We start from the raw sequence: 25,769 nt of genomic DNA on the forward strand, positions 1-25,769 counted from the left end.
CCATCTGAGCCACCCAGGCCCCCCGGGTGCAGAATTCTAATTTTGACAAATTCATACAGTCCCGTAACTACTAGGACCAAGAGAAGATAGAAAAGACCTTTGTAGTGCATCTCCTCCTCCTGCCCCCAGGCCCTGGCTACCACTCATCTCTCTTCCGTCTTAAACGATATTACAGAATGTCAGATAATGTAAGGGCGCGTCGCCTCTTGGGTCTGTGACGGTGAGTGTAACAACAGCACTGCGCCCCGGCTGTTAAGTGAGGTTATTCATTGAGCGGAACGAGGCTTTCAGCTCCAGGGATCCAGGAAGCTCTGGACGGCTCTGGTAAGACGGGCCCTAAACACGTAAATGAATAAAAACCTCAGTTAACTCAGATAAGGGTGAAGGTTACGCGGCAGACTGTAAAAGGTCACGAGGTGAGTGGCATCTGTGACTGCGAGTCTGGGCAGCGAGCTGTGGGAGTGGCAGGTGGGAACTAGCCCCGACGAGAGTTTGGGGGAAGGACCCGCAAGCGCAGGGGGAGTGGCATCTGGGGGACGGGTGTCGGGGAGCGGGGAGGCCCGAGTGTCCAGGGACACGGGGACCCACCTGGGGTCGCAGGTGCGCAGCGAGTCGGACGCGAAGGCACGCTGTGCTCACACACCCCCAGCAGACTCACGGTCTGGACACCGGCAAGGTCCAGCGCTGCCCGTCGCCGCGCGCGTCCCCGCACTCGGTCGGCGCGGACAGCCGCGGGACGCCCAGCCGAGGGGCGCGCCACCTGCCGCACCCCAGCGCCACCCCCGTCAGCCCCGCGGCCCCGCCCTCGCCGTCGGCCCCGCCCTCGCCGTCGGCCCCGCCCCTCGCCGTCGGCCCCGCCCCGCCATGGAACCGCGCCTGCGCGAATCCGAACCCGGCGCCGACTCCCAGAAGCCTGCGGGGCGCTGGCCGTCGGAGGCCTGTACTTCCGGTCAGGCTCGGGCCGGGTGTCGATGGCCACCCGGGGGCCGAGGTCCCGAAGAGCTGGAGGCGGCCGACCGGGAAGGGAGACGATGGGCGCTGTGTAGGCCCAGGGAGGGCCCGCGCCTTGCGGCCTGCGCTCCGCTCAGTCCCGCCGCCGTCCTGGCCGGGACTACGCTTCCCAGTGGGCGTTGCGGTGGCCGCACACGCCCACTTCCGGCGGCGGCCCGCGGCCGGGGTTCGTGCGGCCGGCCGGGTCGGGGGCTCGGCGGCCGCGGTGGGCGCGGGGCGGGGCGGGGCGGGGCGGGGCCCGCTGGACGCCGGGCGCGCCCGGGGTGGGTGGGGGCCGCGAGCGCGCGCGCCGCGCGGACATGCAGGGGGCGGCGGGCGCGGGCAGGGGCGCGGGGGCCCGCGGGCGGGGGTCCCCGCCGCGGCGAGGCGCTCCCCGCACAAAGCCCGGGGCGGGCCGGGGCCGGACTGCGGGGACCCCGGCCGCCTTCGCCCGCCCTGCCCGGGGAAGGCCGCGCGCGAGGAATGGCCCTCCATCCAGGGGTCAGCGAGGAGCGGTGACCACGGGGCCGGAGAACCGAGGTGAGGGTGACAGGTGGTCGGGCCTGGTGGACGGGGCCGAATTCGCCCCTTCAGAGATCCGGGGGCGGAGGGCCTCTCGGGCTCCTGTGCTGGTGACTGGTTGTCCCTAGGCTCCGAGGCTGGTAGATCGCAGGAATCCAGAGGTTTGGAAGTTCCCTCTGAGCCCGAGCATCGAGCAGCCGTGCAGGGAGGGACCGCGACTTGCCAGGGTCAGCCTGACCCCACACCATCCTAATTCATGCTCCCAGAGAGGGGAAACCCCTCCCTAGGTAGAGTGACCGTCGTGTACAGATCAGCGCCTTCAAAATTGGTCCCATCCATCCGTTCGTGCCGCCTGTTGACGCCCTTTCTGATTTAATGGCTGTAGTTTAAGAGTCAGCAGGAAGGGGCCGTTTCCAGCCTGGTGATTGGGAGCATCGTGTAGATTTGGTCTCCAGCGACTCCTTTCTCTTCCCCGCAGCTCTGCCTTCCAGGGGCATTGCCCTTCTCCAGGAGAGGCGGCGTGAGCCGGAGGCCGCAGGGACAAGAACCGAACTGAAAGCCATGTCTCAGGTGAGTTGGCATTTCCACTCGCCTCTCTGAGATGCAGTCTTGCTTTCCAGGACTTAGTAATGTGTATTTTCTTTTAAAAGTTTTCAGTTTAAGAGACCTGTCCTGGGAGCTGGTTCCCATTTCCTCACATTCTGGTGAGTGATGGGCTACACAGGTAGCCCCGGGCCTCCCTGCCTGCTTCCTCTTCATCTCATTCAGTGTTCGTTCTTCACTGGCGAAGTGATGCAGCCCCTCGCTGTGTCACTTTTCTCAGAGGGACGCTGATGGGGCCCAAAGGTCCTCCTTGGGGCAAGCACGGCAGTTGCTGGTGCTGTACCTGGTTGGTTTGGTATCCACTTGGTGCCAGTCCCTGGAGAAGCAGATGGCTAAGCCCCAGTCCCTGCTCTCAGGGAGCTCGTAGCCTGAGCTTCTAGCTGCCTGTGCGGGAAGGGCAGGGCGTCTTTCCCAAGGAGGTGATTATGGAGCCATGTTTTGAAGAGAGAGGGGATGTTTGGCAGCCCTGGTGCCATGTGAGAGGCTGTCTTTTTCTCACTTGATTGGATGGCTTCTTAAAATGCCGACAAACAGTTTTGTTTGTTTCTGACCTCTGCGTCTCATAAATATGACAGCCAGCTCATAAATATAGGAACCGGGTGCCAGTTGTCCCACCCACGCTACTTGTAAGCAAGTTACCAGTGATCGCCACATTACCAGACGCACTGTCCAGTCCTCAGTCTTTTTTGACTATCATTGGCATTTGAAGTAGCTCAGGGGTTGGCAGACTTTCACCGTAAAGGGCTAGGTGGTAAATGTTTTAGGCTTTGCGGGCCCTAAGGGCTCCGCTGCGGCTGCGCCCCTCTGCCTTCTAGAACTAAAGCAGCCTCCGACAGTATGTAAATGAATGGCAGGGTTGTGTTCCAATAAAACTGTTTACAAAAACGGGGCTGCCGACCCTTGAAGTAGCTCATCCCTTGCTCTCCCGTGGGACCCTTTTTTCCCCCTTGGCTTGTAGCACTCATCTAGCTTTCCTACCACCTTCCTGACTTCTCAGTTTTCACTGCTGGTTCCTCCTCCTCTCCCGGACCTACAACTGTCAGCGTGCCTCAGGATGGTGTTCTTGGCTCTCTTTTATTGTCTGTCTGGACACGTTCTCCTGAGGAACAATGCCTGTTCTCACCTGTAGGAACTAGCCACGGGCAGGCTTCTCCCAAATTCGCCTTTCCAGCTCAGACCTCTCCTCTGAGCTCCAGGCCTGTGCATCCGACTTGATTCCTCCTCTTGAATGTCGAATAGGTAATTCAGACCTAATACATTCACATCTGAAATCTGAGGTTCCCCCCCCGAAACTGGCAGCTCCCACAGTTGTCTCTGTCTCAGACCGTGGCAGTTTCGTGCTGTCAGATGTCAGGCCAGAAACCTCTGCGTCATTCTTGTCTCCTCTCTTTCCCTTCCGCCCGTGTTTGCCTCATTGCAAATCCTGTCAGTGCTGTTTTCATATTGTACTTGCAACCTGACGGTTATCGTTATGCCCGCTGCCTCCGTCGCTGCCTTGGTGCTTATTATCTTCCTGTTGGCCCCTCAACTCTGTTTCTGTGACTTCCTGCTGCTACATATGCTCCCTGCAGTCTCATCCCAGGGCTGCAGCCAGGCGGGGTCTGTCCTAACTGCCGTGTTCCTCTCTGCTCAGAACCCTCCAATGGCTTCCGGGAATGAAGGCCACGTCCTTCGTGTGCTGACAGGGCCCTTCCTGAACTGGTCCTTTGGACCTCTGACATTTTCCATCCTCCTCCATCACTCAGTTTGCTTCCTCAAGAATTGCCTTCTCATTTTCCCGATCCTTCTATCTATAATTTCGAAGACTCCCACCCAAATTCCTCACATCTTCTTCTCTGCTTTATTCCTTTTTTAAACTCTTAGCACATTTCAACATACTGTGTATTTACTTAATATACCTGGTTTTCTGCTCCAAGTACACTTGACACAGGCAGGGATTTTGGACACTTTCACCCCCAAAGCCTCATTCAGAAAATACTTGGTAGAGGAATGTGTAAGCTTCTCTTGTGGCCAGTGTTTTGCTATTTCATATAATATTATGATAATCACTTTTCTACCTGGAAATGTGCTTTATCCCTGATTATTTCCTATGAATACATTCCTAGAAGTTTCTCTTACTTTGTGGCTTAAAGTTAAACTGACGTGAAATCAGAATACTTTAAAAGTTGTATTTAGGGACGCCTGGGTGGCTCAGTCAGTTAAGCGTCTGCCTTCGGTTCAGGTCATGATCCCTGGGTCCCTGGGATCGAGCCCCACATCAGGCTCCTTGCTCAGCGGGGAGCCTGCTTCTTCCTCTACCTGCCTCTCTCTCTCTCTCTCTAACAAATAAATAAATAAATAAATAAATAAATAAATAAATAATAAAAGTTGTATTTAGATGGAACAGCAATAGAGTCTCAAAAGCTAGAATTTATGGTGTAAAAAGTAGACTTCACCAAAAAGAAAAAATTACCAATTTTTCATTCACGTGCCTTAAAAATTAGCTGAATTGGGGCGCCTGGGTGGCTCAGTTGGTTAAGCGACTGCCTTCGCCTCAGGTCATGATCCCAGGGTCCTGGGATCGAGTCCCGCATTGGGCTCTCTGCCCTGCGGGGAGCCTGCTTCTCCCTCTCCCCCTGCTTGTGTTCCCTCTCTCGCTGTGTCTCTCTCTGTCAAATAAATAAATAAAATCTTTAAAAAAAAAAAAATTAGCTGAATTGAATTGAACCAAAAAAACCCCCTCTTTAATGCATTTTTTTTCCTTATAAAAGGCTTTCATTCATTTTTTCCTGTGGAGTATTAATACAAAGTATTTTTGTGTGAGGATAGAATTGCTTTTGTTTTCCGTTTGTTTTCAATCTCTTTCTATCTTTACTAAGACTAAGAGTGAGACCATCGGATCACATTCTTACGTTGGGTGTACCATTATGTTTTCTCTCTGGTGTAGGGTGACATTTTGAAACCCTTTTGGAAACCTGCACACGTCCACACTAACAATGGGAATAAGAATAGGACGTGCACAGTTGAGAGTGTTTTGAGTACCCTTGAATGAAGCAGGTTGATCATTTTTTCTCTCTGAAAGCCAGGTTGCCTAGTGGATCTTGTTGCATCATCAGGGTGAGTGGATAGCAAGCATCATGGCTGTTTTCAGAGTGGAAGCTTTTTTTTTTTTTTTTTAAAGATTTTATTTATTTATTTGACAGAGAGAGACACAGCGAGAGAGGGAACACAAGCAGGGGGAGTGGGAGAGGGAGAAGCAGGCTTCCCGCGGAGCAGGGAGCCCGATACGGGGCTCGATCCCAGGACCTGGAATCATGACCTGAGACGAAGGCAGACGCTTAACAACTGAGCCACCCAGGCGCCCCCAGAGTGGAAGCTTTTAATAGGGGCATGCTAGCGCCATGGTCACAGGTGTGGACAAAGAAGCCAGGCTGCCTGGGTTCCGATGCCAGCGTTAGCATTTAATTGCTGTGTGACCTCAAGGCAACGTAAATGACCACATTTTCTTCATTTGTAAAAATGCGGATGATGATGGTACTGGCTTAATGTGGTTCTTTTAAGGATTAATTAAGTGAATGCACGTAAAGCGCCTAGAAAAACGTAAAGGTGCCTGGCACATAGTGAGATCTCAGTAAGTGTTAGCTGTCAGCATCCTCGTGCCATTGTCATTTAGAAATTTGCGGACCAGCCCCTTAGGTGATGCACAGTAACTCAACAATACATGGTGTTGGACAGGAGTTGGCAAAGTGGCCTAATCTGGCCTGCCACCTCTTTTTGTTTTTTTTTTTAATTTTTTTTTTTTTTAAGATTTTATCTACTTGTGAGAGAGAGAATGAGAGACAGAGAGCACGAGAGGGAAGAGGGTCAGAGGGAGAAGCAGACTCCCCGCCGAGCAGGGAGCCCGACGCGGGACTCGATCCCGGGACTCCAGGATCATGACCCGAGCCGAAGGCAGTCGCTTAACCAACTGAGCCACCCAGGCACCCCTGCCACCTCTTTTTGTATGGCTCATGAGCTAGAAATGGTATTTACATTTCTCGGTGATTGAAAAAAAATGAAAATGTTACAACCTGTGAAAATTACATAAGTTTACATTTTGTTGCCCATAGATGAAATCTCCCTGGAGCCTGGCACACACGTGGTGTAGCTGTGGACTGTGGCAGCTTTCATGCTGCAAGAGCAGGGTTGAGTCGTTGTGACAGAGGCTGTCTGGCCTCCAAAGCCTAAAATACTTGCCCTCTGGCCCTTTACAGAAAGACTTTGCTGGGCCCTGATGTAGAGGTTAAGGGTGTGGACTGTGGAGCCAGACCACTGGGTTCAGAATCCTGGCTCTGCAGTTGACTGTGTGATCTTAGGCAAGTCACAGCTCTCCGTTTCCTCATCTATAAAATGGGAAGAGTGCTGGTACCAGCTCTCTGGGTTGTGGGGCTTGAATCAGCTTATATGTAAGTATATAGAATTGTGTCTGGAATATCGTAAGTGCTGTGAGCAATAATTGCTACTGTTTACAGCGGAAGAAGTTTGCCAGCTCTCTCAGTCTGTCTGGGCTCCTATCATAGACCACCACGGACTGCGCGGCTCATGCACAACAGACATTTATTTCTCACAGTTCTGGAGGCTGGGAAGAACCAAGATGATGGTGTTGGCAGATTGTGTGTGGTGGCTGATGCGGACCGCTTCCTCTTCCGTAGCTGGCGCCCTCTCTCCGTGTCCTCATATGGAGGAAGGAACTAAGGAGCTCTGGGGGGGAGGGGGTCTCTTTTATAAGGACACTAAGACTGTTAAAGAGGATTCACCCTCATGACCAAAGGGCCTCCCAAAAGGCCCCACCTCCAAATGCCATCACACAGGCGTTAGGATTCCAGTGTATGGATTTTGGGGGGACACAAACATTCAGACCATAGCACTAACAGAAGTCATTGGTTCTTTTTTTTTTAAGCAGTTGTATTTCTTTTTTTTAAAGATTTCATTTGTTTATTTGAGAGAGAGTGCACATGAGTGGGGGGGTGCAGGGGGCCCCCCGGGAGGAGCAGAGGGAGAAGCAGGCTCCCCACTCAGCAGGGACCCCGATGTGGGGTTTGGTTCCAGGACCCTGGAGTCATGACCTGAGCCGAAGGCAGACACTTAACTGACTGAGCCACCCGGGCGCCCCCAGAAGTCATTGATTCTCTCTATATAAAGGGCAGTCTGTGTAAACTGAGAAAATGTCTTATTTGGAAGGTTACACATACACTGTTAATGCTAGGTCCCTCTGGTACGTAGAAGTAGAGAGGTAGAGAAGGGGACATTTCTTATTAAGAAAAATAAATCAGACCCCAAAAGATCCCAGTTGCCAAGTATAAGAAAATATTAGAACTTCTACTCTTCTGTGCAGTAGGGGCGCCAAATTCCAGTTTTTCTTACAAATACAAGAAAATTGGACATCATTTTCTCTTGCACCAACACTTATAAAGTTATTGTAAAGATGCTATAAAGATATTATAGATTTTGGGGCACCTGGGTGGCTCAGTCGGTTGGGCGTCTGCCTTCGGCTCAGGTCATGGTCCCAGGGTCCTGGGATCGAGTCCCGCATCGTGCTCCCTGCTCTGCGGGAAGCGTGCTTCTCCCTCCCCCCCGCTCTTCTCTCTCTCTCTCTCCCTCTCTGTCAAATAAATAAACAAAATCTTAAAAAAAAAAGATATTATAGATTTTAAAAAGGTATTTTGTATACAGTATATGTACTATATTTTATATAATGTTTCATTTAGTAAAGACTATCTGAGGGGCGCCTGAGTGGCCCAGTCGGTTAAGCGCCTGCCTTCGGCTCAGGTCATGATCCCGGAGTCCTGGGATCGAGTCCCGCATCGGGCTCCCTGCTCTGCGGGGAGCCTGCTTCTCTCTCTCCCACTCCCCCTGCTTTTGCTCCCTCTCTCACTCTCTCTCTCTGTCAAAAAAAAAAAAAAAAAAAAAGACTATCTGAAAAGATTTTGAATATCTGAAAAAAATAAGTGCAAGACTTGCCAGGCAAGGAGCATATAGATAGAACTGTAAGGCTGGCATCTGTGAAAAACCGGCTTTTAGATCAGGTCAGAGTAAAAGCATAGAAGTAGCATGTGTCTGAACACCAATACCTTTGAACTAGTTGAAAATATTTGCACTGAAATGGGTTTTTGGGGGGGCATCTGACTGGCTCAATCAGAAGAACATACGACTCTTTATCTCGGGGTCTTGAGTTCAGGCCCCACATTGGGTATAGACATTACTTAAATAAATAAATGTTTAAAACAAAAGAAATGGTTGTGGTTTTTTTGTTTGTTTTTAAGCCACTTCATTGAGGTATGATTGACATGTAGGAACCTGCACGTTTTTAATGTGTACCACTCAATGATTTTGAGGATAAATATATACTGGTGAAACCATCACCACCATCAAAGCCATAAACTTATTCATCACCTTCTAAATTTTCCTCCTACCATTATTGTTGTTGTTGTTGTTATTATTTTTGGTAGCAAGAACACTTAACATAAGATCTACCCTCTTAGCAACTTTTAAAGACATAATATCGTATTGTTAGCTATGGGCATGATGCTCTACATCTCCCAAACGTATTCATCCTGCGTAACTGAAACTTTGTTCCCTTTGACCATCACCTCCACATTTCTTCCTACCCCAGCCCCTGGCAGCCGCCATTCTACTCTCTGCTTCTCTAAGTGTGACTATTTTAGCTTTCGCATGTAAGTGAGATCATGCAATATTTGTTTTTCTGTGTCTGGCTTATTTCACTCAGCATCTGCATTGAAATGTTTGAGTTTCAGTCTACTTGAAGATTCCACTGAGTCTTGCACAGTTTTTAGAATTGGAAGGCATTTAACTGTTGGTGCAGGTGGATATGAGCAACCTAGGGAACTAGAGCTGAGCCTTCCCAGCAAAACGAGCGCTCTTGCTACTCACTCAGCCCGCACAGCAGTTCCTCTGCTTTCGTGGCCCGATGCTCCGACTTGACAACATCAGTGAGAGCTGACCAGCATTGTTGTAGACTGGCTTGCTCAGGTAGGCATATGAGCATGTCTTTTGCTCAAGGCTCACACTAAACAGTTCTTGGCTGTTTCCTGCAGGTATTAGCAGGTGTTTTCCATGGCGTGGGGTCCTTCAGTCTCCCATTTAGGAGATTTATGTGTCAACAGTTTCCTGTCTTCACACAAATCAAGATATCATTTACAAAACCCTTTTGTCTTTACACAGTTTGGTTAAAAATACCTTCAGAATTGTTGCAGGTTAGAGAGCACATGATAGCATATGATTCAACAGACACCGAACCTCAAAGGGACTTTTGTTTCCGGTAGAACTAAGGGAAGCTATAAACAGGGGAGTTCAGGTGCTGGTCAGCAGCATGGTAGCTGACATCCATTTAGCACGTTCGTGGTGCCTTGCGCGTTCTGAGTCCTGTGCAGGTTCTGCGTTGTTTGGTCCACGATCTGTGAGGTTTTGTTGATTTTTCCATTTACTGTTGGGGAGCCGAGACAGAGAGGTTAAGTAACTAGCTGAGATCACAGGGCTGGCATGTGCTGCAGTCTGCATTCAGGCTCTGTGGGTAGTCGGACTTTCCTGCTCACTGATTTCAGTATATACTTTTAAAATCCCAAGGCTGCTGGTCATTTAAATCTAGAGGGCAGCCACTGGTGGGATTCCCGGGGTCAGAGTGTGAATTAAATAAATGTTTCAAATACATTGGAATGTATCAATTATACACTGAAATCATAAAAATCCGCCAGCAGTGGGTGAGACGAGCAGTAGGCTCACTGTCCCACCTGTGTTCGTGGTACCTCCTCAACACTCCCAGCTTCTCTGGGACGGCACCTTGATTCTGAAGGGCATTTTGTAGTATTTTTCATTCTTTTTTTTTAAAGATTTTATTTATTTATTTGACAGAGACAGAGACAGCGAGAGCAGGAACACAAGCAGGGGGAGTGGGAGAGGGAGAAGCAGGCTTCCCGCGGAGCAGGGAGCCCGATGCGGGGCTCGATCCCAGGACCCTGGGATCATGACCTGAGCCGACGGCAGACAGATGCTTAACGACTGAGCCACCCAGGCGCCCGTATTTTTCATTCTTATTAAATACTCACCTTTATTTCAGGAAAAAGAAAAGACAATTTTGTTTTTTGTTGTTGTTGTTAACATGAATGCTCAACATCTAATGAACACTGAAAGTGAAACAGAAATCCTTAGAACCGACTTTGAGGTTTAGTCTTCTGGGCCTTTTGAGGTTCATCTTTGGGTTGATTTCCTCATTCTTGCGCTGATCCAGGCCACTCGTGTGTCCTCGTGTTGAAAAATGCTCTGGTACCTCTTGTGCATGGAACAGTTGAGCCTCCATTATTTATGTTCGGAATTGGTGTCAGATATTTTTCTTGTGTATAGAGCTGCACAAAATTGCCAGTTCTCCAAGGGCAGGGGCCATCTCTGTGTTTTTCTCTTTTCTCTGGATATTATTCCTTGTATGCATAGTCTCTCTCCCAAAATGAGGAGAAGGTAATCCTTAGACCCCTACATGAGTCTGCTCGGGCTGCCGTATCAACATACCGCAGACTTGGGGCTTCGAGAACAGACCGTTCTCCTCCCAGTCTGCTCTGGAGGCTGGAAGTCGGAGATCACAGTGCTGGCAGAGTTGGCTTCCCCGGAGGCTTCTCTCTGGCTTGCAGATGACCACCCAGTCACTGTGTCCCCACACGTTCTTCCCCCTGTGCACTGGCATCCTTCATGTCTCTGACACCAGTCAGATTGGATTAGAGCCTGACCACGGGACTTCATTTAACTTTTAATCACCTCTTTTAAGGTCCTGTCACCAAAATTAATCACATTCTGAGGTACTGGGTGTTAGACTTCAGTGTATGAATTTGGGGGACACAGTTCAGTCCGTAACAACCCCCCAGTCTAGGGGGCCATGAGCACTGACTGAGCAAGAATGTGGTTTTGTCCTTTCAGAGCTTGGTGACATTTGGGGATGTGGCCGTAGATTTCTCCCAAGAGGAGTGGGAGTGGCTGAACTCTGCTCAGAGGAATCTGTACAGGAGTGTGATGTTGGAGAACTACAGGAACCTGGTTTCGCTGGGTAAGGGTGCCCCCCCGCCCCCAATTCTCCCACCTCTCCTCTGCCTGCTGCTGTCACTCAGAGCCCTTTACTCCTTCAGCACCAGGCCCCGCACTGCCACTCTTATCATCAAGCCACGGGGCTTGCATGTCAAGTTTGCACAGACCCACAGTGTGACCACCTCCTGTTTCTTCTTGTGTATTTAGGACTTTGCGTTTCTAAGCCTGATATGATCTCCTCATTGGAACAGAGGAAAGAGCCCTGGATGGTGAAGAGAAAGTTGACAAGAGGCTGGTGCCCAGGTGAGCATGGGAGGCCTTGCTGGGGGGAAGGCCCTGCGGGTCACAGCTCAGGACCTCAGCCGTGTAGGATCATAAGCAGGCTCTTCCCAAGCCTCCAGGCCTGGAGGGAAATTGAGGCCTCTTGAGCATGGGCTCCCCAGGTGTTCATCCTCCCTAATCTCTCCACCTTTGCTTTCCTCCCTCTGAACATTACTTCTTTCCTCCCTCTGAACATTACTTCTTTCCTCTCTGGATCCTGTTTTTTCCTAGCTCCTTCTCAGACCCTTTGTCATTCAAGCTTACATAATCCTGTCTCTTCTTTAAAAAGTCCTTGGCCGATGCTGATGATGCTTTTATTATCTTATTTCTCTTTGATCAAGTGACTGTTTCATGTATAGACTTCTTTCACTGACTTTTATTGTCAGTTTTGAGTAAGGCCATCAGATACAGATTGGTGGATGAGTGTAAGCTATTGAAGAATTAACCGTGTCACCGGGGAAATAGGACATATCTGTACATAACTTAAGTCAAGTAGAAACTGTTATCCTATGTATGGTGAGTATAAATAGGGACCAAAGAGGAAGAAGAAAAATCACTCCCAGTTTCAAGCCAGAGAAACAAGAATGAGAGTAGAGCCTTTAGCAGACATGTGAGAATTACAAGAAAGAGACCAGCAGGCCAGGAGCTGGGTCTGGGCGGGGCTGTCATTGATTTGGGTGCAGGTGGGCCTCGCAGTGCAGACGACCGGACAGTGGGGTGACTGGCTCTCAGAAGAAGAGAATGCGGGTTCTGATTTGACAGACAGATCTTACAGATATTGTGATGATATTTCTATCATTTGGGAATACAGTGATTTCAAGTACAACATTATTTCTGGAACAACAAATCAATCAAGACAAGGGATCAGAATTATAGACTTCTCTTGGAGGTTACTGCAAGAGGAAATGTCAGCAATTTCTAAAGAATTGAGAATCTCATAAAACCTCTGTTGAAATCATACTTCAAGGGAAGACTTTATATTGACAGAACAGGACAGGCCGCTCACAGAACTTCTGACAGCTCTCATGGGTTGTCATAGGGTACAGGAGAACTGTGAAACTTTTCCATTTAACATATTAAATCACGTGCTCTGAATGAGTTTTATAAAATGAAATAGCTTTTTCCTTCTGTCAGTCCTTCATTTCTTGCCAAAATTGTAGTTGATTCTGAAGACTTGCACTTTTAAGGCCGGGATTTGAACTTTCGTTAGTTAGCATTGTAATAAAAGAAGCATTGTTTAAAAAAAAGAGAGAGAGAAAAGAAGTTTTAGCTGGAAGAATGGAGAAAGAGTCAAAGTGAGTTTTACTTAATAATGTTGAAATAAGGAACATATAGCAATTTTCTTCTTTAGCCTCTCCCCCCTCTTTGTTTATATTAGCTACATGTCATCTTAGATTTAAGTGAGAAAGCTCATACTGTATCCTTTAGGATGAAAGCTACACAAATATGGGAATGTAGGGTTGGCTAGTCGTATAAAAAAGCTTTCGATATGCTATGGTTTTTTGGGGGATTTTAATTCCTCTGGTTACATTTTGGAAGTTCTCTTCATATTAATACATAATGGAGAAAACTTTTTTAATATCTTTCAGATTTGAAGACTGTGCCGGAGACTGAGTTACCTGCAAAGAGGGACATCTCTAAAGAAAAGTTACCCCAGGCAGTGATAATGAAGAGACTCACAAACTATAGTCTGGAATGCTCCATATTAGGGGAAAACTGGGATTACGGTGCTCTGTTTGAGAGGCAGCCGGTAAGTGAGCTAAATTCTAGTCAAGTCACGGTATCCTTCCAAAAGAAGCCCTTCTTGAGAGGAGAGACCCTGACCATAGGGAGTTTGGGAGAAGTTTCTGTTTGAGTACGGTGCCTCCTGTAGACGGAGTATCCCGCCGGAAGGAAGAGCACGCATTCTTCTTGCACAGTAGAAGAGGGGAACAATTCAGTTGTAATGAATCACAAACAAGTCTCTTAATCAGAAACATTCAACATGTGATGACGTGAGAAGACTTTGAGCAGGATTTCAACCCGCCCCTCTCATGAAAGATTACATATGAGAGGGAAACCCTGCAGACTTGTTGAGTCGTGCATGTTGAAGGTGGGGAAACCTTCAGTCAGCATTAGGAAATTCCTACTGTGTGTAAGTTTGTTTTCTCCTGCAAAATTACAGATTCTCCATGGCAGAAGCAGATTCTCCGATTTTTCTCTTTTTTTTTTTTTCCCCAAACGTATACAATATGACTAGGCCCAGTCATTATGTGACCTGGATCACTCAGAACTTAAGTGAGAATTCTTGCACAGGTTGTCTCTTTCACACACCTCCCCAGAGCCTTTGCAGGTTTGTGGGCATGTTTGATCAAAGAGTGTGTTTGTACCATTTCAGGGCTTGGTGACCATCACGAATATGGCTGTAGACTTCTCCCAGCAGCTGGACCCAGCTCAGAAGAGTTTCTGTAAGAATGTGATATGGGAGAGCCGTGGTGACCTGGGGTCAGTAGGTAAGGATGTCCCTCTCCTAAATCTGAACCTGTCTTCAGGAACCACCACTTTCATTCCTCAGGTTTTGTTTTGTTTTAAGATTGTTTATTTATTTATTTGAGAGAGAAAGAGAACGAGAGAGCATGAGCGGGGGAAGGGGCAGCGGTAGAGGGAGAAGCAGACTCCCCACCGAGCAGGAGCCCGATGCGGGACTTGATCCCAGGACCCTGGGATCATGACCTGAGCCGAAGTCAGACGCTTAGCCTGCTGAGCCACCCAGGGGCCGCCATTCGTCAGTTTTGAATTGTGGAGGTCAGGGAGGGGTCTTCTGAAGTGTTGGGCTAAGTGTCTGTCGTGATTCCTCAGATGAGAATTTGACATTTGTAGAGTTGAAAGTTGGTATCTTCATTATGCTTAAAGCATCGTCTTCTGTGTCTTTCAGATACTGCTCACTTTTCTTTCTGCTTCTTCCTGTAATAAAACATTTTTCTATCAAAACCAAGGAACTGGTTCTCGATTTAAGAATGTCAGGTGTGTGACAGAACCCCATATCTGCCCATATGCAGGACCCTGTGTTTCTAAGCCAGATTTGGTCTCTCTGCTGGAGCAAGGGAAGGAGCCCTGGGTGGTGGAAAGAGAGCTGACAAAGGGCCTGTTCTCAGGTGAGTGCGACAAGCCTGGGGGGAAGCGCTGCCGCAGGTGAGGGCAGAGCTTTCTCCAGAAGCCGAGTCCTCACTGATGTTCGGGAGAAGATGCACAGGACTTTCCCAAGCCCTCCGGGTCTAGAGAGAAAATGGAGGTCTGGGCTGTCAAAGTTACTCTCTTTCCTCCTCCTTTGCTCCCTTCTCTTGAGTGATTGCTCATTCCCTGTAATGTTCTTCCTGCTCTTGGCCACTTACGTCTGTTCAGTTCCCTACATGCCCTGTCCTGACCCTGATGTACTTTTGAGCTGTTTTTTCATGATCACATGGCCCACTCATTTCATTACGCATCTATTCCTGTAAGAACCACGAATTGAAAGTTATTTGAGAGAGCCATTGTGCTTGGCATTGGCAGGTACTTGGAGAAAGAGAATTTACACATACGTTGTAATTGTAAATGGTCACTCCAGTGGAAAGGATGAAACATGTTTATGGATGAACCGGATGAAGTAGAGTTTGCAAAATTTCCAGTAGGGCATTGCAGAGGTAAAGGAGAGGATTGATTTCCCAGCTTCCTTGTTTGAGTCAGACAGGGTGGGCAGAAGTTGGATTGCAAGAAGATATAAGTGGAGGGTCTCTTCTTTTTTGGGGGGGGTTCTCTTCATCTTTTGATACATAAGGGAAAGAAGAAATTTCTTTAGAAAATAATGGTTTAGGGCGCCTGGGTGGCTCAGTTGGTTAAGCGACTGCCTTCGGCTCAGGTCATGATCCTGGAGTCCCGGGATCGAGTCCCGCATCGGGCTCCCTGCTCGGCAGGGGGTCTGCTTCTCCCTCTGCCCTCTTCCCTCTCATGCTCTCTCTCTCTCTCATTCTCTCTGTCTCAAATAAATAAATAAAAATAAAATCTTTAAAAAAAATAAATAATGGTTTATAGAATATGTAATCCTATCACCTGTTTGGAAGCAGAATGTAAAACCATGACCTATAATCACAGTATGTTAATGGAGCAAGCATAGACTTCTTCAAGTTGTGAAAAACACGTATTTTTCACGTAGTTGGAATTATAGTGTGTATTCCGTCACACATAAAGATGTTTTTCACATGCATTCTGTGTCATATATCCTATTGCTCAATTAGGTTACTTCACATTTTTGGTATTAAAAATATACTTGCAACAGGTATCTTTATGTAAGTGAAAACTATACCTTTTTGGGATTGCGGCATCCCTGGATACAGACATCTGTTAGGGACTGAAAGTTTTGTTTGCTTTCAGCAACTCTGGCAATGATTAGATAACTTGACGCATGGGATTAATAGCATCCTCCCAGCACTGGGTATTTTGATGAAAATATTTGCTTACTATTTGTTGAAAGATTATACCCGAAAGTTATTTTTTTTATTGTGGAAGAGATTGAATACTGTTTCTACATTTGTTTATTCTCTTTATTCTTTTGTTAAATGTACCTCATTTATATTCATTTCTCTATTCATGTCTTAAAAGCTTTCTTAACAGTTCCAGTGATTTTTTTCATATCAACATACTAATTCTTTGATGTTTGGTTTCACACTTTTTCACATATGGTAATAAGAGTTTCTGTTTAATTAGACCTTTTTAAAATTGTGGTATGTAAAAGTTTAACATTTTTATGTAGTCTCGTATATTACTTCTTTTATGAATTCTCCTTCCATTTTTGTCCTTAGAAAGGTGAGATATGTGGCTCTACTTCATTGTTTTATTTTTATTATTTATTTATTTATTTTTAAAGATTTTATTTATTTGACAGAGAGAGACACAGGGAGAGAGGGAACACAAGCAGGGGGAGTGGGAGAGGGGGAAGCAGGCTTCCCGCTGAGCAGGGAGCCCGGTGTGGGTGGGGCTCGATACCAAGACCCCGGGATCACGACCCCAGCCAAAGGCTGACGCGCCCAACGACTGAGCCACCCGGGCGCCGCGGGGACTGACATTTAAATTGAATAGTGAATATGCCTCGCTGGTGGGGCCTTTCTGTAGTATCCTTAAATGTTCCTCTAATTCGTTGATTCCCAAATTTAAGCCCCTGACAGGCAGTATCATCATCACCTGTGAACTTACTGAAAATCAAAGTTCTCTGACCCAACCTACACCTTCGGACGTGTAAGCCCCGGGGGCGGGGCTCCAGCTTCAGCTTGAGAACTGGAACTCTCTTGAATCACGACCAGGGCACCTGGGTGGCTCCCTCAGCGCTTGGTGGAGAGCCTGCTTCTCCCTCTCCCTCTGCTGCTCCACCTGCTTGTGCTCTTTCTCTCTCTCTGTCAAATAAATAAAATCTTAAAAAAGGAAAGTCATCACTGCCCCCCTTCCTCCCAAATTTAATGACTAAAATGGGAAAATAGTACAACCTACTTCATGGGAAATGAGATGATAAATACTTAACACAGGGCCTAGTGCTAAATACATACAAGCTGTTATTGTTATTATTCATCATCACAAAGTTCTCACATGTTTATTCTACAAGGCAGGGGATGGGAGTGTCACTCCAGCAGCAGCTGGGAGATGACTTAGCTATCACTTAGGTCACCCAGGAGAGGGCTGATACCTGGTCATTTCCATTGTTTGCACAGAGTTCTTGGTTTTGTCTGTGCTCTGACATGATGATGGGATGGTTCCGTCTTTGTCTCAGTCTGTCATGGTCACTGAGTGGCCTTGACTGAGGTTGGTGTTCTGTGAACTTGTTTATGTTGGACGGGAGAATCCCAGAGTTTAGAGCTGAGTGCCAGACCGGCTACTAACGCCATGACCTGGCCCTCAGAATCCCTCTGAGCTCCTCTTTCCCTTTCCATTACGACCCTTCCTGTGGAAAATTTCCGCCTGTAATACAGATGGAAATTAGTCCCACACAGAGTTCTAGGAAGAGGGAACATCACACTCAAAGCTCTGAGCATGTGAGGATCCTGTGCATTGGAGAAAGTGGAAGTGCAGGCTGCGGAGATCTGAGGTCAGGGCCTTGGTGACCGGCCCCCCTGAGAGGCTGGTCAGAGAGGCCTCCCAGAGGAGAGGAGTTCTGAGTTGGGACAAGCTGAGGGCACAGATATGCCGGAGGGGACATTGTTCTAGAGTGCCCCGCTGCTGGTGAAGCCTGCAGAGATCCCCTTAGTCAGAGGTGACTGGACTGTGGCAGAACCAGGGACCTGGGTCCAGTTTGGGCAGTTGGTGAGGGGCACCCAGAGGCAGATGCAGGCAGAGCACACTCAGGCACATCACGAACATACACAGTTTGGGAGCAGACCCTACATCACCATCATACCCAGATCTACCAAAAATGTATTGGCAGACGTGCACACCCAGAGACACACATACAGGACACAAAGTCCTGTGCAGATGCACACACAGATACCCACCAAGACATAGACATAAGAGTTGGGGGTACTGGTATATCAACTGAAGACTCGTGCACCCACAAGACAGACACAGATATAGAAGGACACCCAGATACAAGTCCCACACACCTGGGATCATGACCTGAGCCGAAGGCAGACGCTCAACGACTGAGCCACCCAGGTGCCCCTATAATATATGTGTTTTAAACTATTAATGTACCTATAGAATTTTATTAAACACATCTCTAAATATATAGGGATGTCAACGGTGCCCAGGTGGCTCAGTCGTTAAGCATCTGCCTTCAGCTCAGGTCATGATCCCAGGGTCCTGGGTTCGAGCCCCACATCGGGCTCCCTGCTCCGCGGGAAGCCTGCTTCTCCCTCTCCCACTCCTCCTGCTTGTGTTCCCTCTCTCGCTGTGTCTCTCTCTGTCAAATAAATAAATAAAATCTTTAAAAAAATAAAACATTACAGAAATATTTGAACCAGGTCTTGAAAAGCACACCTTTTATAATCATTAAAAAATAACACATGAACACATGTGAATCTTGTATTTATATCAGAAAAAAATAATTTCAAGGGAGAAAGCATCACCAAAAAGATAAAATATGTATGTAATTTGTAATACTGACTCAAATTACATAAAGAAACTGTTTCAGAATAACAAGGATAAAGATACCAGTTCATCATTATATCAAGCATTTTTATATTAGCCATCTCAGAATTTTTTTTTTTTTTTTTTTGCTAAATAATGATATCCCTGTGTATTCTTTTTAAGATTTTATTTATTTGAGGGCGCCTGGGTGGCTCAGTTGGTTGAGCGACTGCCTTCGGCTCAGGTCATGATCCTGGAGTCCCGGGATCGAGTCCCGCATCGGGCTCCCTGCTCGGCAGGGAGTCTGCTTCGTCCTCTGACCCTGTCCCCTCTCAGGTGTTCTCTCTCTCTCATTCTCTCTCTCTCTCAAATAAATAAATAAAATCTTTAAAAAAAAAAAAAGACTTTATTTATCTGAGAGAGAAAACAAATGGGGAGGAGGGGCAGAGGGAGGTGTCCCCTGTAATATTTTAGATGTGTGTCTTGTATCCATGCTATTGTTGGATATTTTTAAAAAGATTTTATTTATTTGTTTGACACAGAAAGAAAGAGAGAGCGAGCCCAAGCAGGGGGAGCAATAGGCAGAGGGAGGAGGGAGAAGCAAGCACCCCGCTGAGCAGGGAGCCCAATGCAGGGCGCAATCCCAGGACCCTGGGATCATGACCTGAGCCGAAGGCAGACGCTTAACAACTGAGCCACCCAGGCGCCCCTCTACTTCATTGTTTTAATGGCTGTCTAGTATTATGATAAATGAATATAAATTTACTTTACTGATTTACTGTTAAGGACATTTGAACATTTAGGTCTTTTCCAGTTATTACCTATAATAAATTGTGGTCCAGTTTGTACTTCTCTCTTTGCGTGATCAAAGTATACATTTTTTTAAAAAAAGTTTCATGGATATAGTGCTATACCCCTGGTGAACAATATCTGAGAATGCCTGTTTCTAGACATCTTCACCAGTAGTATTTTATATTTTTTTAATTTTTGTCCAGCTCTTGGATGAAAATGGATGTTTTATTTAATTTGTATTTCTTGGAGTACTTGTAATGTTGAGAAATATGCAGTTTAAATACATTTAGAGTTCATATTCTGTTAATGGTGTCTTCATACTCATCACCCACATTTCTTTTGGGTCATATTTCCTTTCCTTTCTGTTGTTTCCGTATAAATCCTATCTCAAAAATGTGATACATTTTGTTCCCACTTTTGGGTAGCCTGTAAGTTTGCTGTTTCTTCTCACCATACAGTAGTTTAAGTTGGGTGGTATCTTTATAGAAGCATTTACTTTGTTGACCTTTTTGTTTCACTTATAGTTTTTTCTTTTTATTAATAGAGGTATCATTTCCCTTTGTACCGCATCACAGATGTGGTCTTGTTTCTGTTGCTTATTTAATTCTTTCTTGCTCTCTTCCTATCTTTGAACGAACACAGCATGTTTTTCCATTTTTTAATATCTTCTTAATTTCATTCAGCAATGTTTTGCAGTTTTCAGCATATAATCTTGTACCTCCTTGGGTAAATTTATTTGTAAATAATTTATTCTTTTAATGCTATCCTTCATGGAATTGTTTTCATGATTTCCTTTTCAGATTGTTCATTCCTAGTGTATAGAACTACAACTGATTTTTATGTGTTGGGATCTTGTGTCTTGTAATTTTGATGAATTGATTTATTAGCTCTAATACTTTTCTTGTGGATTCTTTAGGGTTTTCTATATGTGAGATCATGTCATCTTCAAATGACAGTTTTACTTCTTCCTTTCTAACTAGGATGACTTTTATTTCTATTTCTAATTGCTTTGGCTAGAACGTCTAGTACAGTGTTGAGTAGAAGTTGCAAAAGCAGGCATCCTTGTCTTATTACTGATCTAAGAAGGAAAACTTTAAGTGTTTAGATTTCTTTTTTTTTTAAAGATTTTTATTTGTTTATTTAACAGAGATAGAGAGAGAACACAGTTAGGCAGAGCGACAGGCAGAGGGAGAGGGAGAAGCAGGCTCTCCGCTGAGCAGGGAGCCCAATGTGGGGCTCAATCCCAGGACCCTAGGATCATGACCTGAGCCGAAGGCAGCCGCTTAACCGACTGAGCCACCCAGGCGTCCCGAGTGTTTAGATTTCATTAAAAAAGACTATTTTCCCTTTTTAAAGATCATCTTTTTCCAAACATTTGATTTTCTGCATCATCTCCCCAATACCACTTTTATCTGTATGTATTTATTGAGATATAACTTTATGTGCACAAATTTTTGGTGCATGCTAAGTGATTTATTTAGCAAAAGGACTTCAGGCATATACAGTCCTCCCTGTAAGCATTAGAGTCTGAGATAAGACATATGCTTGTTCAGTACTGTATATGATGTGATTAAATATAATGGCAGCGCTCACCATTTTTATAAAAAGTTGTTTCGAACTAAGAAATTAAACTGCAAGGTCCTATTCATTAATATATGGCCAGAGAAGGGGGGAATTAATAAATGGCCAGAAAAGTGTCAGGCCTATGAAAGCATGCAGGTATATGTAAAAATGGATTGTATGTGTCTACTGAGCTTCAGCTATTGGTTGGTCATGTAGGTTTTGTTGAAATTAAATAAGATGTTGGGCGCCTGGGTGGCTCGGTTGGGCGACTGCCTTCGGCTCAGGTCATGATCCTGGAGTCCCGGGATCGAGTCCTGCATCGGGCTCCCTGCTCGGCGGGGAGTCTGCTTCTCCCTCTGACCCTCCCCCCTCTCATGCTCTCTGTCTCTCATTCTCTCTCTCAAATAAATAAATAAAATCTTAAAAAAAAAAATTAAGATGTGGTTAGCAGAAACCTTATTTTCTAGTTGTAGGGGAATGACCAGCTTTCAGATAATCCTGATAAATGTTAATGAATACTTTGTCTTTTTGGTGCTTTCATGATGTTATGACTGCTGGCATTGAAGCAAGACAGGACAGGAGAAAAATTAAAGGCGATGAATGTCAGCATTCCTAGGCTGTGTGATTGCAGAACACTTTCCCAGTTCCCTTCTCCTAATACGTAACTGATTCCACATATATTTAATTCTTTTCTGCTCACCTCTTGTAGGCTCCTGTATAAAGTCACGCTGGGGCTTACTTACGTACACTGTCAACTGCATGTTTACATGTTTTGGAACTACATAGTTCATGTGGTTTAATTAGGGTTTATTCCACCAATCAGTGAATTCATTCACAATTTTCCTTTTAGCAAATTCCTTTTCCTAGCACACAATAAAGGAAATATTTGTTTTCTTGATATCTTTCAGGCCAACAATCTATAAATGAGACCCAGGAATTATTTCCAAAGCAAGATTTATTCGCTGAAGTAACAGATAGAACTTCAAACACGAATTTGGAGTGTTCCACTTTCAGAGAAAACTGGGGTTCCGAGGGTGTGTTTGAAAGGAAGCTGGTAGGTCAGGAGACACAATTCAGGCAAGAGGCAATCACTCATAACAAAACCCTCTCTAAGGAAAGAGAACGTACTTTTAATAAATCTGGAAGATGGTTTCATTTGGACGTTTCAGAAGAGAGAGTTCATAATCGTGATTCAGTTAAGAAAAACCTTCCCAAAAATTCAGTGGCAATAAAACATCCAGGAATTTATGCAGGAAAAAAACTTTTCAAATGTAATGAATGTAAGAAAACTTTTACCCAGAGCTCATCCCTTACTGTTCATCAGAGAATTCATACTGGGGAGAAACCCTATAAATGTAATGAATGTGGAAAGGCCTTCAGTGACGGCTCATCCTTTGCTAGACATCAAAGATGTCACACTGGCAAGAAGCCTTACGAATGTATCGAATGTGGGAAAGCCTTCATACAGAACACATCCCTTATTCGTCACTGGAGGTATTATCATACTGGGGAGAAACCCTTTGATTGCATCGATTGTGGGAAAGCCTTCAGTGATCACATAGGACTTAATCAACATAGGAGAATTCATACTGGAGAGAAACCCTACAAATGTGATGTATGTGACAAAGCCTTTAGATATGGCTCATCCCTTACTGTACATCAAAGGATTCATACTGGAGAAAAACCATATGAATGTGATGTTTGCAGAAAAGCCTTCAGCCATCATGCATCACTCACTCAACATCAAAGAGTGCATTCTGGAGAAAAGCCTTTTAAATGTAAAGAATGTGGGAAAGCTTTTAGGCAGAATATACACCTTGCTAGTCATTTGAGGATCCATACTGGAGAGAAACCCTTCGAGTGTGGGGAATGTGGTAAATCCTTCAGCATCAGTTCACAGCTGGCTACTCATCAGAGAATTCATACTGGAGAGAAGCCCTATGAATGTAAGGTTTGTAGTAAAGCATTCACCCAGAAGGCTCACCTTGCCCAGCATCAGAAAACTCATACAGGAGAGAAACCATATGAGTGTAAGGAATGTGGTAAAGCCTTTAGCCAAACCACACACCTTATTCAACACCAGAGGGTTCACACTGGAGAGAAACCCTATAAATGTATTGAATGTGGGAAGGCCTTTGGTGATAACTCATCCTGTACTCAACATCAGAGGCTTCACACTGGCCAAAGACCTTATGAATGTATTGAATGTGGGAAGGCATTCAAGACAAAGTCCTCGCTTATTTGTCACCGCAGAAGTCATACTGGAGAGAAACCTTATGAGTGTAGCGCATGTGGCAAAGCCTTTAGCCATCGTCAGTCCCTTAGTGTCCATCAGAGAATTCATTCTGGAAAGAAACCATATGAATGCAAAGAATGTAGGAAAACCTTCATCCAAATCGGACATCTTAATCAACATAAAAGAGTCCACACCGGAGAGAGATCCTATAACTATAAGAAAAGCAGAAAAGTCTTCAGGCAGACCGCACACCTTGCTCATCAGAGAATTCATAATGGAGAGTCATCAGCACGCCCCTCTTTACCTTCCACATCGAATCCTGTGGATCTGCTTCCCAGATTTCTCTGGGGTCCGTCCTCACTCCCATCACCATAGTCTCAACATTGTTATTTCAGCTGGACTGCTCCGTTAGTTTAAAAACTGGTCCCTCTGGTTGGTTGGTTTTGTTGTCCTTTATGAGTTTGTTCTTCACATTGCAGTCAGATTGATTTTTTTTTAAGTGTAAATACAATTCATTCACTTCTTAGGTAAAAACTTGTGTTGAGATCCTTTAAATCGGTTAATACGTAAGATGTGCTTAGCACAGTGCCTGGTCCAGACCAAGTGTTGAGTAAAACATTATTTTAGGACATTGAAGAGTTACCACAGTCAGCTCTGAATAAAAATGATGCACAGAAGGAGGCCAGGAGAAACCAGTTTAGATCAGGAACAGGAGTTTCAAGGTAGTCAGCGAGGTTTTTGCCAATGGTGGTTTAAAACTTGTTTCCATAATGTTGAGTTAGAACTGTGGCTTTCCATCTCATCTGCATAAATGTAAGGTGATGTGACTATTGGTGAGAGAATTCAGCTTTACTATACATCTGACAACAGTCCTAGGAAGTGTGTAGAGAACATGGATCAGTAGGCCTCTTAGAACAAAAGAAATGCAATAATCAAAAAAAATGCAAGATTTGTATGTACGAAGTTAAAACTACTGACATGTTACTCAAGAATTAGAAAATTTGGAAAGATCTGATCTTTTTAAAATCACCTGGGCTTATGAATGAACTCGCTTCAACTTTTAGGGAACTGTCAACTTTGAGGTAAACCATTCTAAAGTAGGTGTCAGCAGACTAACCCAGGGACCAAAGTCTCACTGGTTTTCCATGATCCAAATTAAAATTTTTTTTAAATGGTTGAACAAGCAAAAAGAATATTTTGTGACAACATGAAGGTTACATTAAATTTGAATTTCGGCATCTGTAAATGAAGTTTTATTGGCATAGAGCCAAACAAACACTCGCTTGTTCACATTTTCCTGTGGCCGCTTTCACTCCACAGCGGCAGAGTTGAGTAGCCACAGCAGAGCCAATATGGCCCACAAAGCCTCAAGCATTTACTCTGTCCTTTTACGGAAGAAGTTTGCCAACCCTGCTTTGGCACAGAGAAGAATGTACTAAAGGTTCTAATGATTTCTAAGTGTATAATACAACTCTCACTTCCAAAACAAGACAAACTATAAGGCAACTTAGGAATAGAGGTGAAAGGGAATTATTCAACTATTGAAATATGAGAATATGTCCGTAGAGGAGAAATACGTTTTTCTAGATGAAACACTCAATCCTGTGAACGTGTTTGTAAACTGTCATTCACAACAGAGTCCCAGTAGGGTACGTTTACCTCGACAGTTTAGTTGAAACTACCCGAGGAAAGATAACTTGGCAAGCATAGCGGGATGTCTTTGAAATAGGTTTCTTCGCATTTCAGATTTTGGTATATAATAAGACTGGTTTTTCGTTATTGGGGAAAATGTTTTGACAGTTGGTTATCCACCCTCTTAAAAAAAAAAAGCACACACACCTTACAGAAAAATACCATGCAATTGTATTTAACATTTCTAATTATGAAATGATATGTAAGAAGCAAACAGAGAAAGGAGGACGGCTTTACTAAGTAGGACACGGGGTCCTAGAAGACATGAGGAAGGCAGAAAGTTGGCCTGGACAAAGATTTAAAACTTCAGCATGGTGGAAGTCACTAAAAAGATGTAAAAGACAATTGACAAAATAATACAAGTTATATGAAAAAATATGTCATTTGGGAACAAAGTGCCATTACACATACAAAGTAGTGGGGGGACGATTGGCAGCGCATACCAACAGGCATGTTGGTGGAAGAATTCAAATGAATAGAGAAAATCTGTAAAGTTCTTAGCCTCGCTAATCAGAAAATTACAAAATAAAACAAACCTTCTTGGCTTTCAGATGGATTAAAATCCAAAATTTGGATAATACCCAGTACTGACATCAGTGTGGGAAAACAGATACTTGATCATTAGCTGTGTAAATTTGTCTCCTTTTTGGACGGCAACATAGTATGACTTACCAGCCTTATAAAATATGCGTTCCTTTTGAAACAATAATCCTAGATCTAGGAATTTTGTCCCATTGGAATAAATAGATGTAAATAATGTTTATTGTAAAATTGTTGTAATTATGATAAATAGGATTTCAGTGTCCTGCCAAGCAGGTTCATTAAACTGATGATTCAATACTGTATTGTCTGGTTAGTAGAAAGAGTTTAAATTCTATGTATGCTTCTATGGAGAGTTGTCCGTCCACAGTATATTAAATGAGATATGTGACTTGCAAAA

General features: G+C 45.2%; 1 protein-coding gene across 5 annotated transcripts; it reads left to right on the forward strand.

The window, feature by feature from the left end:
* Positions 1 to 1,284: 1,284 nt before the first annotated feature.
* Positions 1,285 to 25,769, forward strand: ZFP28 (ZFP28 zinc finger protein). Of its 5 annotated transcripts, none has more exons than XM_054511668.2 (8): positions 1,285 to 1,530; positions 1,991 to 2,082; positions 11,056 to 11,182; positions 11,368 to 11,463; positions 13,071 to 13,231; positions 13,859 to 13,973; positions 14,520 to 14,615; positions 21,810 to 25,769. In XM_054511668.2, the coding sequence occupies exons 1-8, from the start codon at positions 1,311 to 1,313 to the stop codon at positions 23,510 to 23,512; spliced, it is 2,610 nt and encodes an 869-aa protein (XP_054367643.1). In that variant the 5' UTR covers positions 1,285 to 1,310; the 3' UTR covers positions 23,513 to 25,769. The 5 variants fall into 5 exon arrangements, with proteins under 5 accessions (XP_054367643.1, XP_054367644.1, XP_045748458.2 ...); XM_045892502.3 differs by lacking the exon at positions 21,810 to 25,769 and adding an exon at positions 16,649 to 18,142 and having other exon boundaries at positions 1,287 to 1,530; XM_054511669.2 differs by lacking the exon at positions 14,520 to 14,615.

The sequence above is a fragment of the Mirounga angustirostris genome, unplaced genomic scaffold (assembly GCF_029215605.1).
Source record: "Mirounga angustirostris isolate CCGP_5_RB_7025 unplaced genomic scaffold, mMirAng1.0.hap1 SCAF_16, whole genome shotgun sequence".
Lineage (NCBI taxonomy): Eukaryota > Metazoa > Chordata > Mammalia > Carnivora > Phocidae > Mirounga > Mirounga angustirostris.

Excerpts from the sequence above, each read along its gene's own strand:
- ZFP28 (XM_054511668.2), top strand. The coding sequence starts at position 1,311 with ATGCAGGGGGCGGCGGGCGCGGGCAGGGGCGCGGGGGCCCGCGGGCGG. Across the intron at positions 11,464-13,070 it reads GACAAGAGGCTGGTGCCCAG|ATTTGAAGACTGTGCCGGAG; the intron begins GTGAGCATGGGA and ends AATATCTTTCAG. Across the intron at positions 14,616-21,809 it reads GACAAAGGGCCTGTTCTCAG|GCCAACAATCTATAAATGAG; the intron begins GTGAGTGCGACA and ends GATATCTTTCAG.